General features: G+C 53.2%; 1 protein-coding gene across 3 annotated transcripts in view; it reads right to left on the bottom strand.

Moving 5' to 3' along the window:
* Nucleotides 1-15838, bottom strand: part of PTGIS (prostaglandin I2 synthase) — a 40500-nt gene extending 24662 nt beyond the window's left edge. For 2 of the 3 annotated variants that reach the window (XM_023251118.2, XM_045053508.1), the window contains exons 1-5: nucleotides 15647-15838; nucleotides 7386-7509; nucleotides 5972-6150; nucleotides 3977-4120; nucleotides 465-616 (exon numbers count right to left, since the gene is read on the bottom strand). In XM_023251118.2, the coding sequence (XP_023106886.2) occupies nucleotides 465-616; nucleotides 3977-4120; nucleotides 5972-6150; nucleotides 7386-7509; nucleotides 15647-15720 (673 nt within the window). In that variant the 5' untranslated portion in view covers nucleotides 15721-15838. The remainder of the gene's footprint in view (nucleotides 1-464; nucleotides 617-3976; nucleotides 4121-5971; nucleotides 6151-7385; nucleotides 7510-15646) is intronic. The other variant, XM_023251117.2, reaches the window with a different exon arrangement.
* Between the last annotated feature and the right edge of the window lie 550 nt (nucleotides 15839-16388).

Here is a 16388-nt window from a genome sequence, read left to right as displayed (position 1 = left end):
TGATGGGAAATTCGCAAACAGGTAAAATGAATCTGAGGCGACAGGAACCAATATGGCGGCTCCCTCTGTGTGGTGGGTATTGACTGGGAAGGACACGAAGTATTTAGATTTACCTCTCAGCTGTGCATTTAGGACCTGGGTGCTTTCCTGTATGAAAATCACACCTCAGCAGAAAAAAGTAATAGAAACCTTTAAAAATAGGAAATAATAAAAATAACGCACAACGAGGTCCCCAGGCCCCACTCTAGATGTAACGCATCCACCAGGAACCCCAGCTCGGGCCCAAACCCTGCCTCCTACCACTGTACTCTTGCATATGCCCGGTGACAGGGATCTCACTGCTGCCCAGGGCATGAGAATGTCCTTCCGCCCATGTGGCCTGTGAGCCTTCAGCTTGAGCGTGGGCTCCCCCTCTGGGTCCCTCTGTCTGCCCCACCGCCCACCAGGGTCCCCACGGTGCTTACCCGCTGACAGGGAGCCACGTGCCAGTTTGGGGAGCAGGAGGTCGAGCTGGCGGAAGGTGTGGAAGACATCGGCCGAGTGGGTGCGGTCCTGGGCCCGGCTCTCACGGGTGCGTTGCAGAGCTTCGACTCCGTACAGAGTCAGGTAGCCGGCTCTGGGGGAGGCGAACGGCGGGTCAGGGGGTCCTCCTTGGACGCTTCTGGCCAAACCCTCCCACGGTGGCCTACAAGCTTTTCTTCATGCATACAGCTAATAACCACCTGCCTTTCCTACTTTCTGCCTGGACTGTTCTGGGCCAGGGAGTCAGCAGTGGAGAAAACAGACAAAACCCTCAGGCCCTCAGGGAGTGGACCCTCTAGTGCGGAACACAGACAACAGGCAACAGACTCAGGCGAACGAGTGATACACCAGCTGGGGCTCAGAGGTGCGGACAGACAAAGCCGGCTGGAATGTGGCGGTGAAGGGTGGGGAGGGGCTCAGAGATGCAGAGCTCATGACCTGCCCAGCCCACTAGACTAAGGCAGCAACTCTTCCTTCAGAACAGCTGAACCTCCCGGGGTCGTACATGCGTCTGTGTGTCGGCACAGAAGGAATCCCACCCCACCTCCCGCCGCTCCCCCGGTCACGTAAGGCCCTGGGTCCCTCTTCTCCACACCAGTGCCCTCAGTTTCCTTAAGGCAGAGCTGTAAAGGTGTAGCTCACAAACTGGATTCATCCACCAACATGTTGTGTTTGGTTAACAGAATTTTCCTATGAACAAACTGAACAATTGGGGAACCACACAAAAGCTTAATTTCCCCCTCATCTCATCTTGAAAACGGAGAGAACTTGGGCCCCTGGGAGCCTGTGGTCCCGCCTGCCAACCCCGGACAGCAGAGGAGTCACAGCCGCTCCCTTGTCCAGGAACAAGCTGAGTCAGCTGGCCCTGTGGTCTCTGGTCCCATTTGTGCTGGTTTTTTCCTTAAAGCAGAGAACCATCTCCCTGTATATATATATTTCTATGAAAAATATGCAACGAAACTAAACCACCAGAACCCCAACAAAACCCAAGAAGGCAATGAGGTTTCACACTGTGGAAGTGAAGGCCCTTCCCAAGGCCACCTGCACTTCTAAGTGACACAGAACTTGGCGGAAGAGAGAATAAATCGTCATGTGTTAACACCATGTGACCTATAGGTGGCGCCAGGAGCCATGAAGAAGAATAGGACTGGACTAGAGCTGGGTAAAGAGGGCTCTCAGACTAAGTGGGGGGAGGTCAGGAAAGACCTCTCTGAGGTGACACTTGAGATGGGAATGAAGTGAGGCGAGAGTCATGCAGACATGTAGGGAACAGCATCCTCAGGCAAGGGAACAGAAACTGCAAAGGCCTTGGGGTGGGAGTGTGCTGGGCCGGGGCAGATCACGCGGGATCCTGCGGCCCGGGTTAGAACTCTGGATGGGACTCTGAGCAAGGCAGGGGTGCCACAGGCCAGGTTGGGGGGCTTAAGTGGTGGCATCTCATGCTTTGGGGCTACATGAACCTGCACCTCCTGTCATCCAACCCAACCATCCCCTTCCTGTCCCAGGGGCCGCGGACGGCACCAAGAAGGCCCAAGCCCACCAAGCCAGGAAACAGGAGCTCCAGCCCAGCCAGGCCTCAGACCCTGAAGACACAGGGGTCCAATTACATCTGACTCCCCCCGCCCCCCAACACACACACACTGCTGTTGCCAGGGGCCTAGACAGCCCAGCCACCACCCCACTGTCCCCACTTCCCTGATGCCACAGCTTCTCCTCTCTCAGAGAAGGACACGGGGCCACGGGAGCCAGGAGACGTGGGAGATGCCCTGCTGGGAACTTGCGGAGTGGTTTTAGCTGCTCCTCTCTGGACCTCGGCGGCCCCATCACACGAGGACAGGGTGGACCAGACCAGCATCACCCAGATGAATTACAGCCCTTGATGGTGTGTGCGCCACTCCAGGGTGACAGGAGAAAAAACGTGGGCCACCGACACATCAAAGGTTGTGCTGGAAAGCGTGGGCTCTGCGGACAGCCCTGCCAGGACCCCCGCGACGGGACTCGAGGCAAATGCCTTAGGTTCTCCCGGCCTCGGCTTTTGCATCTCTCAAACGGGGTTTGTACAGTCCCAGCCTCGGAGAGGGGTTGTGAGGGTGAAATGCGTTTACACCCCTTGAGCCCACACTGCGAGCACATACATAGCTGTCCCAAACGTGCCTGGGTCCCCATATGTGGCAGCAAATGCCTCTCCTTTATTCTGAAACTGTGTCTCCAATTTGTTTGAAGCGGCTGAAATGAGCCTTGGTTTATGAAATGCTGGTCAGCTAACGGCACCAGCAGCAATCAGAGGGCTGTCCTTATTCCTCTCCCCACTCACAGCCCGCACCCCCGCTCCCCTCCCCGCCACGGCCCCAATCAAATCCTCAGCAGGTCCCGTCAGCTCTGCCCCCCAGGAATACCCCATTGTTGCCATCTCCCCGTCACCTCTGGGTCCAGGCCCCCGGTCTCTCACCTGGGTGACTATAACAGCCTCCCAACGGGCCCTCCTGCCTCTCCTGCCCCACACCCACCTGAGGTTCGTCTCTGTCCACAGCCAGAGAGAGCTGTGAAGCCCAAGTCCAATCACGTCAGGCCCCTGCTTAACCCTCCCCCCCACCCAACCCCGATGTTACTCATTTTACTGAGAATGTATTCCAAAGCCCTTCACGGCCTCGGGGCTCTGTGAGACTCGGTTTCCGCAAGTGCTCTGACTCATCTTAACCCCACTGCCTGGGTTCGCTGCGGTCAGCCACAGTGGCCCGCCGCCCAAGCTTCCTCCTACCTCCGCGACTCTGCACCTGCTGGTCCTACCGCCTACTTGTGGCCAGCTCCCAACTCTGAGGCCAGACCCGCAGAGAAGCCCTTACTTTCAGCCTGGTTCAGAGAGCTCCCCACACACAATCAACCCATCTGCGGATCTCCGTTGTCTGTATTTGTCACTCTCTGACATAACTGTCTTTATTTACTGGTTTATTAGGTCTCTCCAATGAGCGTCAGCCCGGTGAGTTTCAGTCTGTTGTCTGTCTTTCCCCTGCTGTACGTCCAGTGCCTGGAATAGTGTCTGGGCCTCCTGAAGGAAGGAACGTTAGTGCAGTTTTTACTATAAGTTTACAAGTTCTGATAAAAAGTTGAAGTCCTGGGTTGGCCTCCTGAACGTTTTGTTTTCCTGGTCCGTGAAGTCTAAGGTTTGGAAACCACAGGAAAAGATGGTCTCTGAAACCTTGTTTTGCTACTCCCTCTCCGGACAGCTGGCAAGACCCCTTTTCCTGACTTGCGCCTCCTTTCCGACTCACAGCCTGAGCCAGGTGCACGCCTGGGGTCCAGACACGAAAGGTCATCTTGCAGTCTTTGCTTCTGAGTGTCCCAAACTGCTTCCCCACCCACAAAGTCTTCATGGTTCCCGTGGCCACTATTAACGGCTGACCCGGGTGCAGAGTGCTGGGCTCCACTCCCGACGAGGGGAGCCGCACCGGCTCACCTGAGCAAGAAGTTGTAAGAGAAATCGAGGAGACCCATCTCATGCCAGCCACCGCCCGCTTCTGTGGCGTCCCCCAGCAGGACAGTGCGGAGGTTGGTGTACATGGCTTCCGTGAGCGCCTGGAGGTCCTTGTGGAGGAGAGTCCTGGGGCAGGAAACAAAGTAAGAACACAGCTTCCAGCGGGAAACGTATGCACACAGGCGCCCCTATTCCCAAAGCTCAGCGTCCCAGGGCCCCAGGGCCCCGCTGGCAACGGGGGCCTGCGGACAACTGGCTTAGCCACGATGGTATTACTATTAATGTCATCATCAATGACAGTGACAGTTACTCTTCACGGTGCTAAGCACCATGATCCTGTTTCATCTTTTGACAACTCTAGGGAATCACAGTTGCTGTTATGACACCCGTTTTATAGACAGAGAAACTCAGGGACAAGAGAGGAACGTGACTTTCCCAAGGTCACCCAGCCACAGAGTCTTGAATTCCTAACCGTGACAGTCTGCCCCTCCTTGGGGCACACAAGCTTGGATAAGGAACCCAAAGACGTCTGGAAGAGAGAGAAACAGCAGGCCGACCCTTCCTCCTTGAGACCCAAAGTTAGGCACACCTGTTTGGATAAAGTGTCCCCTGACCAATGACTGCCAGGTAGGACACGATCCTGAGTGACCCTGATCTAGCTGTTCCCTAGACCCCACTCCAAGCACTTGATGGAGACAGTAGCCCTTAGCAGATGCAGGAGCCACGCCCAGTAGACAACATGCGGGCTTAGGAGAAACTTCCAGAAACTCTTAGGGCAGACACTGGAGGAAAGTGGGGTCCTCCTTGGGTAGCGGGGTAGAATGCAGCGAACCGAGGAATCTTATTGCTAATGGGACCCAATGGTCCCCCTAGAATGCCAGGACCTAGGACACTTGGGCTCAGAAGTCTCCTAGCGGCCATCCCACAGAGCCAAGTTCAGACTGGGTACTTCCTCTCATCAGCATTCACCTCATACTCTGGCCTTTTCTCAGCTTTAGCAGCCCTGCGAAACCCAGTCTCCTAGAGACTTTTCCTAACCCCAGGAGGCCACCCTTCCTGGAGACAGATCACTAAGGATTCCTGTCAGACTGCACGAACTCTAGGGATGCACACACTGTCTTATTTCCTCTGCATCTCAGCTGGAGTCTGCAGACCTGGGTTCAAATCTCAGCTGTGCCATTTGCCAGTGATGGAACACGCACGTCACTTCACTCCTGAGTGTGTTATTGCACAGAGATGTAAGTGTTCCTATCAAACACCCGGCATATGACCGGCATCTTCAAATTGTGGTTGGCATCATTCTGGGCCCCCTGCATCTAGACCAGGGTATAGAAAGTCCTCAGATATTTGCAGAAGTAATGAACGCAGAGTACATGTGCCCACACGTCCTCATGTTGATATAATTATTTCTTATGTTTCAGGACCTACATCACTTCCTCGCTGTGTGACCTCGGGCAAGTCTTCTCCGAGCCCCAGTGTCCTCATCCATAAAGTGGGGCTGTAAGTTACTCACCCTCCAGCATTGTCATGAAGACTAATGAGACCACAGAGGATGGGCTCGAAACTATTAACCCCCCTGCCCACCTCCCTTCCTTTCACACAAGGAAACAGAGGCCCAGAGAGGGCAAGGGATTTGCCCCAAGTCACACAGCTAGGAAGTGGGGGAGCTGGGATTTGACTCTCGGTCTGGCTGACCCAAACCCTGGCCTCCTCCTACTGAAATCAGACCTGTCTCCTAAAAGAAGTAAAGATGAGAAGAGCCTTTCTTCAGCCTAATTCTTTGGGGCTGGTTTTTTTTTTTGTTTTTTTTTGTTTTTTTTTTTTTGGTTTTCTTTGTGTCTGTCTTCTCAAAACAAATGTCTTGACCGGATACCTGGTGTGGACACAAACTCAAGCCACTCAGCACCTGGGCTATGCAGGCAGAAGCAGATCACGCCCTCCCCCGCCCACCCACAGGGGCCACCTTGAGCCACTCACGGTTTCATCTTGGCCTTTTCATCACTGGGGCTGTAATGTGGGAGCTGCAAGTCAAAAATCCTCTCCATGAGGAAGACAGCATAGGCGTGGAAGTCCAGCTTGGTGCGAGGCTCCCACACCACCGTGTCATAGGAGTGGGGGTCCAGGAGGACAGTGACATACCTGCCCCCCACCAGCACCTGTGGGAAGTCAGCAGGGACGAGGCAAGGAGAAATGCCATCAAGGACAGGAGCTCTCAGTGATCAGGGGCCTACCCTGTGCCAGGACCTGACATTTCACAGACAGTGTTCTCCCATCCACTCCTCACGACTGTCTGTGACGTGGGGGCCACTTATAGCTGAAAACTGAGGCTGACAGAAGGCAGGGGATTGCTCAAGATCACACAGCTGAGACACAGTAGAGAAAGGACTGGCACTCAGCATTTTTCGGTAGCAAACGTCGGGCTCTCAACCACCTCACTCTTCAGCACCTGCCATCATTATCTTGGTTACTGTCGTATCTTCAGCATCCGGGAGAGAGTCTGCCCACAGAAGGCAGCAAATGGGTGTTGTGCATATCATGGGTGGAGAGACTGGATAGAACAGGTGGATAGATGAGTGGATGCTGTTGGATAAATGCTAGCGAATGTGCCAGAAATACCCACTTCTTTGGGAGGCCGAGCCCTGAATGTAACCTGCTGCCCAAGAAGGTAAGGAAAAGAGAAAGAGGATTTTCCCTCAAGTGTCTGTGTGGGGGAGTGGCCACACAATTCTAAACACCCACGCAACTGCCTTGGCCCTGTTTCCAAAGTGTGATCTGGGAGTCATGTTACTCAAACTCTCTTATAAAATGTAGGCCAAAATCCAAGAAGAATTTATGCTACTGGATGGATTGTTGGGTAAATGGAAGGATATCAGTGAATGTATGTTGGATGGAAAGATGAATGGATGAGGAGGTTAGATGGAAGCTGAAAGTGTGGATGCATGTTGGGAACATGGTGGCAGCAGGCTAAGTGGGTACTGGGTTAAAGGACCGAAGGATGAGTGTTGGATGGGTGGAACCCAAAAGGATGCCTGAAGGTGGATGGGTGTGGTGGCTGTTTGGATGTTGAAGGATGGATGGATGGATGGATGGATGGATGGATGGATGGATGGATGCTGGATAGATGGAAGTTGAGTGGATGGATAGAGGTCAGTTGGATGGACGAACAAGAACTTCATAGACACTGAATGACTGCATCACTTGATGCTGGGAAGAAGGAATGGATGTTGCTAAGTGTTGGCTGTACAGTTGGATGGGAAAATGGATGGAAAATTGGCAAGACCACTGGATGGTAGGTTAGGGTATGGAAGGATATAGAAGGAATCCGTGAACACCAGACAACAGGCCCACCTGCTCACCCCCTTCCCTCCCTCGACGCACATGAGGCACTTACAGTAAATATATCACCATGCTTCTCCTTCATCCTGGTGAGGAAGCTGGCAGCATCTTTTCCAAATTCCAAGGCATGGCCCAACCACGGGATACTGCCCACATCCAGAGGAGGCTCACCAGGTCGCCTGCAGAAGCCACAGTACTTATCACTATTTGATAAAGTAGGGAAGAAGAAAAAGAGTGTAGGGCATGGGGTATGACTTTTCAGCGGAGAGAAGGCTTCCCTGGGACATTGGAGAAAGACCTGAAGGTGGCGAGGGAAGGAGCCATGTAGATATCTGGAAGAAGAGCCTGCCAGGCAGAAGTAACAAGTGCAAAGGCCCTAAGGCTGGACCATGCCTGGCGTGTTCCACGAACAGTAAGGAGGCCAGTATGGCTGGAGTGGAGGGACCGAGGAGAACAGGAGACATTGAGGCCAGAGCAGGAACAGGTGTCAGACCATGCAGAGCCTTGGAGGCAGCTGTGAGGACTTTTAACTTTTTCCCCGCATGAGGTGGGAGCCATGGGAGAGCTTCGAGTTGCACAGGGACATGATTTGACTTAAGTTTTTACAGGATCCTTTTGGCGGCTGAGTAGAGGAGGGACTACAGGGGGCCAAGAGGAGAAGCCGGGTGACCAGTTGATGTTGGTACATCTTAGGGAATCCAATCGAGGTGGGCTTTCCCTGTGGGTGGGAGAGCTTTCTAGAACCCAGAAGTACAAGGACAGAGAGTTCTCTGCCTGAGCCAGCGTGGACAGGGCTTTGGTCATCTCACACCCCCTGCCATGCCCACAGAGAAAGGATGAGACTGGAGACACGGTCGAGTGATTGAGTGGCAAAGGGTAGCAGAAGGACCGTCCTCATCACTGACCCCTGGCTGTCCCTGCCCCACCGTCCTCTGGGGGAGGGGCTGTTCGCTAGGGAGAGCTAATCATGATCACGAAGTGGGCCTCAAATAGCAAGACTGCTGCTCATGGTGGACCCCTGGGAGGTCCTTAAACCCAGGCTTGGACCCCTATCTTTGTCGTAGAACGATCAGAACCACAGGCATGCAGACAGCTCCCTGTCTGGTGAATAGTAAGCCATCCCTTCTCTTCTCACTCGCTCACCGGATAGTAACTAGGAAGCAGGCACTGCTCCACGTGCTGGGGTTACAGCAGTGAACGGGACAGGCAAGGTGCCTGGCTTCATGGGGCTTACATACTAATAAGGGGAAGGCAGACAAAAGCAAAAAAAAAAAAGCAAAATCATTTCAGAGAGTGACAGGCGTGATAAAGAAAACAAAGGAGCCACGAGTGAACGATGACAAGACAAATAACCCGATTTTTAAAGGCACGAAGGATGTGAATGGACAGTTCTCTGACGGAGATGCACAAATGGCCGGTGAACAGATGAAAAGACGCCCGACATCGTGAGGCACTGGGGAAAAAATGCAAATCAAAGCCACAGTGTGGCACCATTTCACACGGAGATGGCTGTCCTCTAAAAAAAGAAATAGTCACTGTTGGCAAAGATGTGGAGAAATGGGGATCTGCATATAGTTCTGGTGGGAATGTAAACGGTGCAGCTCGTGTGGAAACCAGCCTGGCGGGTCCCTGAAAGGCTAACAGAGTTACTACACAACCCAGCAACATAAGCATACCCGAAAGAACTGAAAACATAAGTTCATATAAACCTGCACGCTGCTGTTCACAGTGGCCAAAAGATGGACCCAAGGCAGATGTCGCTGACTGATGAGTGGACAGACAAAATACGGTATGTTCACGCCATGGGACATTATTCAGCCATAGAAAGGAATGACTGATTCATGCCACAGTGTGGAAGAACTTTAAAACCATTATGCCGAGTGAAAGAAGCCAGACACAGAGTTCACCTCTTGGGTGATCGACTTCTATGCAATGTCCAGAAAAGGCACATCCAGAGGGGCAGAAAGTAGATTAGTGGTTGCCAGAGCTCGAGGGAGAACACGGAGGGACTGCTTATGGAGACAGGTTCCCAGGCTTCTTTTGGGGAATGACAAAAAATATTCTGGAGTTAGGCAGTGGTGAGGGCGGCACAACCCTACAAATACTCTAAAAAGCACTGATTGTATACTTTATTTTTTTTAATGTCTATTTATTTCTGAGAGAGAGAGAGAGAGAGTGGCGGGGGGGGGGGGGGACAGAGAGAGAGACACACAAAATGCAAAGCAGGCTCCAGGCTCTGAGCTGTCAGCACAGAGCCTGATGTGGGGTTCAAACCTACCAACTGCAAGATCCTGACCTGAGCTGAAGTCGGACGCTTAACTGACTGAACCACCCAGGTGCCCCTGAATTGTATACTTTAAAATGGTAAATGTAGGGGCACCTGAGTGGCTCAGTCGGTTAACCGTCTGACTTCGGCTCAGGTCATGATCTCACGGTTCATGAGTTCGAGCCCTGCATCAGGCTCTGTGCTGACAGCTCAGAGCCCAGAGCCTGCCTCAGATTCTGTATCTCCCTGTCTGTCTGCCCCTCCCCTACTTGTGCTCTGCCTCTCTCTCTCAAAAATAAACAAACATTTAGGAAATTTTTTTAAATGGTAAATGTTATAGTGTGTGAATTATATCTCAGCAAAGAAAAAAGAGAGCTAGGTGACAAGGGCTGGTCAGGGAGGGCCTCCCTGTGGAGGTGCCATGTGAGCAAAGACCAGCAGGATGAGAAGGGAGTGGAGCGCCAGAGTGGGGAGAGAAGGAATTTAGGCAGTGGGAACAGCGAGTGCAAGGGCCCTGGGGTGGGGGGCTTTCCAGACCGCAGGCACTAGTGTGGCTGGAGTGGACTGTAGGGGTGAGAGGCAGGATTTGACCTGCAGCCAGGGTCAGGTTTCCATGCCCAATATGATGGGGAGCCCCCGGAGGGTTGGAAGGGGGGGCTGGAAAGTGATGTGGTTATGCTTTTAAAAAGTCACAACACAGATCATCCAGGAGCGTGACAACGGAAGTGGAGGTGAAGCTAGCATCCGACTCCCCCACTTCCAGGACGGGGGGCTTCTTCCTCTAAGACACCTTTGGGGGTATGAGCAGGGGCTATGGCTCCCTTTCCCTGTTCTTTGTCCAGGCTGCGGCCAGAGCTCCCCAGTGAGCCAGGTGTTATTTCTGGCAGTTTTCATCTTTCCCCAGAAAAGTCCCAAGGAGGCTCAGACAAAGGCAGGAAGCTGGGAGCCCAGGAGTCTGACCCGCGCGATGTAGCCGGCTGGCTCTTGGATCCTAGGCCCTGCATCCAGCTCAGGCCCAGGCCACATTCCAGGGTGACTCAGCCGTCAGCCAGCAGGGATGAAGGAGACTCTATTTTGGGGTCTGCGGTCTCCAGCCTCGCCCACGGACACCCTCACTGTTTTGAGATACGGCCAGGCCCTTGGAGAGGAGGGAGGTAGGGCTGGACCCCCTCATCCCCGGCTCCTGCCCACACAGCCTGTCCCTCCGGTTTCAGATGCCAAGACACCTTTTCTGACTCCCCACTTCCTGTCACATGGGCCCCTCCCCAAACTGCCCACTCGCCACTCACAGACTCCATGGCCAACCTTGCCACCTGGCCTCCTCTCTCGCGCTCAACCCTCTGCAAAGTGGGGGAGAGGGTTAAGGATGGGCAGCACCCAGCTTTGCGCCCTGAAGTATCACACCCACACTGGACGGAAGTTCCACGAATATAGGCACTTGACCCCCAACACTTAACAACAGTGCCTGGCACAGAGAAGGCGTTTAATAAATATGTGTCAGATGAATGATTTGCGTATACAGGTGGTGCTCAAAGAGCAGCACCTGCCCCTCCCCCCACCCGCCAGAGTCTGCCAAAGGGGTCAAGGGACCCAACGCAGGTTAAGTGCCTGATACACACAGTCCACATTCTGGTTCGGGCAGAAGCGGCATCATTTAGCTGTGCCGTGTTAGTGGATTGCCTCACTCAACTCAACTCAACTCAGGGCCTCAGGCTCTGGGAGGATTTCATAGGGGGGGACAGCAGGGTTTCAGCAACCTGAGCGTCTATTCCTCCCCAGGGTTCATCCACAAGCTGTCGGCCATTAACCCTCTTCCCCTCCCCCACTCCTTGCCTCCCACTTCGTAGACGCAGCATGCGGCCACTTTGCTCTAGTTTTTGTTTTCCTGTTTTTGTAACTGACGCAGAAGGTTCGGAGAATTCTCAACATCATAGGAAAATGGTTAGGGCAAGCAGAGTGACAGAACAGATGCAAACTGGAGAGACAACAGGAGGGGTGGGGACGGCAGCAAGGCTGAGAGAGGGCTCTCCTATGGAGTCCCCAGCAAGGGATGGTCCATTGTCGCATTTTGCAGAAGCTGGAGACCCGGTGTTTTGTACGTGGAACACCCTAATTTTCTCCTCTTGCTGTGTGCGGTACACAGCAGACCCATCTGGGCTGCATCCAACCTCGGGCCACCACTTGGTGGCCTCTGGTCAGTGCGGGTTGGAACAAAGCACATTTTCTGTGCCCAGAAACTCCGTACCCTGCAAGGGCCCAGATCTTTTCTTGAGCCACCGGGAACCGTCACCTGATGCCACAGTGACCTCCCCACACCTGGAGTGTTCTTCCAAGGCTCTCTAGACCAGACGCACAAGCCCAAAGAGGAAAAGAGACACACGCAGCCCGGTGGGGTGGCCAGGGCACGGGAGATCGGCTACGTGAGACTTGGTGGACAAACCAAGGCCCAAAAGGACAGCAGGAAGGATGTTTCTGACAGCCACATACAGGTCATCAGCCCCAGTGGCACAGAAGTCAGACTCCTAATTCCTGACCCAAGGTCTCCTAATTCCAGCTTACAACCTCTCCCAAGAGAAAACACTCACGGTTACCCAGGCGCGTTTAAAAATCTTTGCTGTAACTGCCAAAATTGGAATTTGGACTGGAGACTACACAATATTAATCATTTTTGTATTCTGAGGTAGGATAAGAGAATTGTGGTTGTCATTTTTTTTTTGACATGCATTTTGAAACATTTCCTGGAGAGATATTATAACATCTGGAATTAAAAAAAAATTTTTTAATTTGGGAGAGAGCATAAGAGTGGGGGAGAGGGGCAGAGAGAGAGAGAGAGAGAGAGAGAGAGAGAGAGAGAGAATCTCAAGCAGGCTCCGTGCTCAGTGTGGAGCCTGATGAGGGGCTCAATCTCATGACCCTGGGATCATGACCTGAGCCAAAATCAAGAGTCAGACGCTCAACCGACTGAGCCACTCAGGCACCCCGATCTGTAATTTTTTGTAAAAATGTTAACCATCAAATAAGGGGATGGTTTCATGGGTGTTCTTATACTATTCTTTTATTTTTCTGTATAGTTGAAATTTTTCATCATTAAAAATTTTAACTTAAAAAAAAAAAGCTAGAGGTGAAGACAGTTGCTGACTGACTGAAGTTCCTTTTTTTTTTTTTTCTTTTTACTGAGAAAAGCATGAGTTTTGGAACTGACTGGATGGGGAATATAATTTCAGTGTGGCCCTAAGGAGGCCGCTTAGCCCTTCTAGGCCTCAGCTGTAAAATAGGGTGATGAACATTACCTCAAGGGTCAGTGAGGAGAAAGGAAGGTGTGGGGTCTTGCTGGTTTAATTCATTGTCTACACAGCATCAGCATCATCCACCTCTTTTTCCAACACTTGATTATTTGTCCTTAAGAATCTTCTGGGGGCGCCTGGGTGGCTCAGTGGTTAAGCATCCGACTTCAGCTCAGGTCATGATCTCACGGTTCATGAGTTCAAGCCCCACATTGGGTTCTGTGTTGACAGTGCGGATCCTGCTTTAGATTCTCTGTCTCCCTCTCTCTCTGCCCCTCCCCTACTCTCTCTCTCTCTCTCTCTCTCTCTCTCTCTCTCTCTCTCTTCCCAAAATAAATAAATAAATAAACATTAAAGAAAAAGAATCTGGGAGTAGCCGCAACTTACTATCTTACCATCATGTGGTTCTAAGACTTTTGAGCATTCAGATTAAAAATAAAATGTGTGGGAAGCATGGAAATTCATTTTTCCTGGGAATTACAAATCCCTATAGCCCAGATGCATAATCCAGGCAGATCCTGCACAAGTTGCTTAGCTTCTCGGAGACTCAGTTTCCTCCTCTGTAAAATGGGAGTAACAAGAGTGCCCCTTGCTGAGGTGGGAGGAGAAAATGAGATTGGGACCTAAACTGGGGTGCCTGTGGGGTCTCCCCAGGGTCCACCCAACTAACTGCCCCTGAGCTCTCAGTGACCCCAAACCCATACTTCTACCTAGGACCCACTGTTGACCCTCCTAAGCCACCAGGTGTACAAATCAACGACTCACCCTCAAAGATAAATTAGCTCTCTGGATTACAGCAAGAATGTGCTAAAATAATGTTTAACTGGCCTTTCTTCTAACCCAGAAGTTCCATTCTCAACCACCATTCCCATCAGCATCCCCATTTTAAAGATTGAGACACTAAGGCAGAGAGCGGTTACCCAATTTGTTCTTATTCCTAGAGGCTGAGAGTTTCCACACGCTGAGCCCCCAGGGACCCTGCTTCCCAGAACCCACGTAGCTTACAGCCACCACCTCGGCTGGGGCGGGGGGAACACAGAGCAGGAGGCCTCACAGGAGGAAGACCACAGCACATTGTCTGAAATAGCCAAAACGCTGGAGACAGCCTAAGGGTCCGTCAGTTGAGACAGGAATAAAAAGGAAAAAAATAAACTTTCCATTCATTCATAATATGGAATACTACACGGACGATCAAAAGAATGAATCAGATCTCCACGTAGCAACACGGACAGACATCAAAACCAAAACCCGCAGAGAAAAAAGCAAACGTGCGATCCGAAAACATCCCTGGACAGAGTCTCCCCAAAAGCCTAACAACTTTGGAAGAATAATTCATTTCTTCACAGAAGAACTCATTTGTGGACTTTTCCTCTTTCTTCCTCATTTTTTTCAGGCAAATGAACGAACACATAGTTTTAAATTTAACCTGGGAAGGTGTCTGGAGGTTAAAGAAAAAGATCACGAGGTTACTGTTTGGAAGTTGAACTAACCTCTTGTTTAAAAAATAAAAAGTTTCCAGAAAAGTTCTGGAATTTTCAAACACTCTCATTTCACACACACACACACACACACACACACACACAGTGCCCTGTATTACCTACAACCTCACCGAAGAGGGATCACGGAAGGCAGTGTAGTACTCTGGACTGGATCCTGGCACAAAGCTGATGAAATACAAATGAAGTCTGGAGTTTGGCTCATCTTAACAGACCAGTGTTGGCTTTTTAGTTTTGACGAATGTACCACGATAATGTTAAATGTTAACAATGGCGGAAACGGGATGGGGAGGCCTTTGGAAACTGGATGAGGGGTCTTTGGGAACTCTTTGTACAACCTTTGCAATTTTCTTGCAAATATAAAACCAGTCTCAAATAAAAGGCATACTTTTTTAAAAATCTGGAAGGTTCCCCTCCAGCCTTGCTCTGGCCGCGCTATGCGGTAGCCTTGATCAACAAGAAAAGTCTGGAATTGCCGGAAGGGAAGGGAAGGGCAGGGCTTCAGTCTTATCTATAACGGGATAAATATTTAAGTCAAGTACATTCAGCTATCCCATGTGCAACTCAGATTAACTTTTTAAATTAACTTCATAAAAAAAGGACTCACTGCCACGACACTGATTTCAAGTGTATGAGATTTACTCCTCCTAAATCACAGATTCTCAGTGGAGCAGGACAACCTTTGGCACTAGGAAGCTGAGAAGTTTGGCGCGGGTTCTATCTACCCTGCCCAGGCTGTGGGGTCTCAGGGGAAGGGAGACCCCTTTTCTGGACCAGAGCATTGGGAGATCCGAGTTTCCCCAACCCCCTCGTCCAGGTGGGGGAGGGAGGCCTCCCATGGAAAGTGGTTCCAGGGCTCTGCATTCCCCAGCCTCAACTCGCCCATCTGTGTAATGGGGTGAGGATCAAGGCCACCCCCCCAAGGAACCGAGAAAGCCTGGGGATTGGCTCAAGTAGGTGCTGGATCCAGGAGGGGGCTTCTCGCACCCACCCGGAGACCCTCTCCAGAAAGCCCTTCGCAGGTGCCAGCCGAGCGCGTGTGCACCGGGGGCCGTCTGCCGGGTCCCCCAGCCCCGTCGCCCACTTCCCGGGCCTCCACCCGCCCCCCCCCCCCACACCGGCGGCCAGGCCGTCGTCCTCCCCCCCGGGGTGGGGCGGCGGATGGGCGTCGAGCCCCTTCGCCCCGAGGGGCCGTCCGGCGGGGGAGGGACGAGCGGCTCGGGACGCCGAGGGTCGCCCCTCTGTCCGGGCGGGGGGCGAGGGCACTCACCGCGAGCGTCGACGGCTCAGCAGCAGCAGGAGCAGCAGCGCGGCCAGGAGCCCGAGGAGCAGGGCCCAGGACATGGCCGGGCGGCGGGCGGGCGGGCGAGGCTGCGGCGGCGGGCGGGCTCCGGGCGCCCAGGTGCCTCTCGGCCCGCGCGCCCTCCCTCCGCGCTGGCCCGGCCGCGGCGGGACGGGGGCGGGCCCGACGGCGGCGCCGGGGTCCCGGGGGGCGGGGCGCTCTCGGGGAGCCCCTCCCCCAGCTCGGCGGCGCCGGCCCCCACCTCGGGCTCGGAAAGGGGCTGGGAACTGTGGGGTGGAGCGGAGGGGAGCTGCGGGCGGGCGGGCGAGGTGGGAGGGGGGTGCTGCGAGGGAGGGATTATGTGGGGGGGGGAGGGAAGGGAAGGGAGGGAGGCACTGGGGGGGGACGGAGAAGGGAGGGGGACGTGGGGGCGGAGGGGGAATGTGGTAGGAGGCGTGGGAGGGGCCCACGTTCTACCTGAACCTTCTCCACCAGCCTCCTCCTCCTGGCCCCGTCCCCACCCTGGGCCTGGAGTTTGCTGTCCCGTGTGTCTGGGCCAGGTGGGGTTGGCTGGATGGCACAGCACCGTATTTACCTTCAGGAATATAGTGAAGGGGTTGCAGGAGCTGCTCCGATTCAGCTGTTAGAGCCATTGACTGGAGCACAGCAGGGGCTCAAGGGTATGGTGGCCATTGCCAAGACCGCCTGGTGCTTAGGGTGCCAGCCTCTA

This window comes from Felis catus, chromosome A3 (genome assembly GCF_018350175.1).
Source record: "Felis catus isolate Fca126 chromosome A3, F.catus_Fca126_mat1.0, whole genome shotgun sequence".
NCBI classification, from domain to species: Eukaryota; Metazoa; Chordata; class Mammalia; order Carnivora; family Felidae; genus Felis; species Felis catus.
The sequence above is the reverse complement of the archived record's forward strand: the minus strand, read 5'-3'. Positions and strand labels throughout refer to the sequence as shown.